Source organism: Paralichthys olivaceus, chromosome 12 (assembly GCF_024713975.1).
Source record: "Paralichthys olivaceus isolate ysfri-2021 chromosome 12, ASM2471397v2, whole genome shotgun sequence".
In the NCBI taxonomy this organism is placed as follows: Eukaryota; Metazoa; Chordata; class Actinopteri; order Pleuronectiformes; family Paralichthyidae; genus Paralichthys; species Paralichthys olivaceus.
The window spans coordinates 2,050,072-2,052,663 of NC_091104.1; the positions used below are offsets into that span (position 1 = coordinate 2,050,072).

General features: G+C 43.2%; 1 protein-coding gene across 1 annotated transcript; it reads left to right on the plus strand.

The window, feature by feature from the left end:
- The first annotated feature begins 286 nt into the window (after positions 1 to 286).
- On the plus strand, positions 287 to 1,803 carry LOC138412287 (golgin subfamily A member 6-like protein 25). Its single transcript, XM_069535826.1, has 2 exons — positions 287 to 895; positions 1,001 to 1,803. Exons 1-2 carry the CDS (start codon positions 290 to 292, stop codon positions 1,280 to 1,282), a joined length of 888 nt encoding a protein of 295 aa, XP_069391927.1. The 5' UTR covers positions 287 to 289; the 3' UTR covers positions 1,283 to 1,803.
- Positions 1,804 to 2,592: the final 789 nt, after the last annotated feature.

Genomic DNA, 2,592 nt, shown 5'->3' on the forward strand with positions numbered 1-2,592 from the left:
ATAACAAGTTCCCTTGCTTCAAGTTATTAGCTTGTGAAAATAATAGACCGTCAACTGAGAAGACCACAGTCCTCATTAGTGAAGACAACAATCCTGCCTACGGAGACAACCGCTGATTTGTTCATTAAATATTCATCAAGAAGACACTGCTCTCATAACTACAAATCCCCCTTTACCAAAATGGACATCCTGGTAAGAATTATTTTTTTTTAGAAATGTATGTTCAGGTTGTGTTGAGTGGACTTTTAATAATGAATTCCATGTTTCTATTTTTCAGGCATGTGGAACAATGCAGTCTGAGATTAAGGCTCTGAAAGAGAAGCTCAAACTGAATGATGAGCTTCTGATAAGGGAGCAGGAGAAAATGACAGCTCGCTCTAAAGCCCACATTGGTGTCCTGGCTGAACTAGCTGTACAGAGCAACAAGGTGAAGGCTCTGGAAGAGAAGCTCAAACAGAACGATGAGCTTCTGATGAGGGAGAAGGAGAAAATGACAGCTCACTCTAAAGCCCACAATGGCAAACTGGCTGAACTGGCTGTACAGAGCAACAAGGTGAAGGCTCTGGAAGAGAAGCTCAAACAGAACGATGAGCTTCTGATGAGGGAGAAGGAGAAAATGACAGCTCACTCTAAAGCCCACAATGGCAAACTGGCAGTACAAAGCAACAAGGTGAAGGCTCTGGAAGAGGACAATGTGGCTCTGAAGGAGAAGGTGGCCCTTTTGAAAAGGGATTTGAGCAGGCTTGAGCTTGTGGTGACAGAGATGGAGGAAAGGCAAGCTCACAGCCAAAAGATTGACTCCATGGACAAGGAGACTCAAACCAGCGATCTGCTTCAGGATGAGAATAATGCTCTTCAAGAAGAGCTGATGAAGCTCAGAGCTTCTTATCATGAGGTCTGTCTGAATCAGACTACCAACCAGGAGAAGTTCGACACTGAGCTCCAGGAGAAGAAGGTTCTCCAAGAAGAGCTGATGAAGCTCAGAGATTCTTATCATGAGGTCTGTCAAAATCAGACTACCAACCAGGAGAAGTTCAACACTGAGCTCCAGGAGAAGAAGGTTCTCCAAGAAGAGCTGATGAAGCTCAAAGCTTCTTACAATGTGGTCTGCCACTGTCATGAAGCTGATGTTTCCAGTCGGGAGCTCAATGGAGAGAGTAAGGATGATGTCACTGAGGAGAAGTCTCTCTCCAGTGTTCTCCCTGAGAAACCAAAGAAGACTTCACTCTGGAAGAGAATCCGCCACGCTCTGGGGTTGAGAAAACCACAGTGTTGGAAGTAGTCAGCAGCGCCCATCCAACAGCACCTGAGCTGACCTTACCCAGTGTTGTAATGTAACGAACTTCTTTAATAACCTTGACTCACCGTCCCTTTCTCAAGACCTGAGAAATAACCTGGATGCGCCCATCACCCAGGAGGAAATTTCAGCAGCTATATCTTCTATGCAATCAGGTTAATCCCCTGGCCCAGATGGGCTTCCATCAAATTTCTTTTAAAAAAATTCTGCTGATCTAGCCCCCGTCCTGTGCTCAGTGTTCTCTGATTCCTTAAACTCAGGTGCACTCCCTCCCTCGTTCAATCAGGCCTGTATCTCCTTGTTGCTGAAAAAAGGCAAAGACCCACTAGATTGTGCTTCATACAGACAGATTTCATTGCTAAACACGGATGTAAAGATCCTCGCCAAAGTTTTGGCCCACAGACTGGAGGATATCCTTCCTTCTGTAATATCGCCAGATCAAACTGGTTTTATTAAAGGACGCCATTCGTTTTACAATATTCGTCGGCTATTTAATATTCTGTACTCCCCCAAACATGTGGATTCAGAGTGCCTTGCCTCTATGGATGCTGAGAAGGCATTTGATATAGTAGAGTGGAACTATCTTTTTTTTTACACTTGGAAAATTTGGTTTCGGTTCTGTCTTTTTGTCCTGGATCAAAACATTGTATAAATGTCCTTCAGCCACTGTTTTGACCAATAGTCATTACTCTGAATACTTTGATTTACACCGTGGGACCCGGCAGGGTCGCCCACTAAGCCCACTCCTTTTCGCAATTGCCATTGAGCCTCTTGCAATTGCCTTACGTAGCAATGGGCGGGTACAGGGAATATGGAGGGGAGGAGTCGAACATAAAGTCTTGCTGTATGCAGGCGACCTACTTCTGTTTGTTTCAAAACCAACCACTTCTCTACCAGAAGCCCTCACGATCTTAGATAATTTCAGTCAATTTAAATAAAAGCGAACTGTTCCCAATTAATAAAGAAGCTCTTAAACTTAACTATACCCAACTCCCATTAAGGTGTTGAAAGATCAATTTAATTACCTCGGAATTTGTGTCACCAGAGAATTCAAAAACTTGTTGAAATCAAATTTTCTCACTTTATTTGATCAGGCAAAACAGATTTTGTCTCTGTCCCTTATTGGAAGAATAAACTCGATTAAAATGACATTGCTTCCAAAGTTCCTCTACTTGTTTCAATGTCTTCCCGTTCTCATCCCCAAATAATTTTTTAGAGCCCTTGACTCATTATTGATATTTTACATTTGGAATGGTAAACACCCTCGGCTGCGGAAAGCATTTCTCCAAAGATCC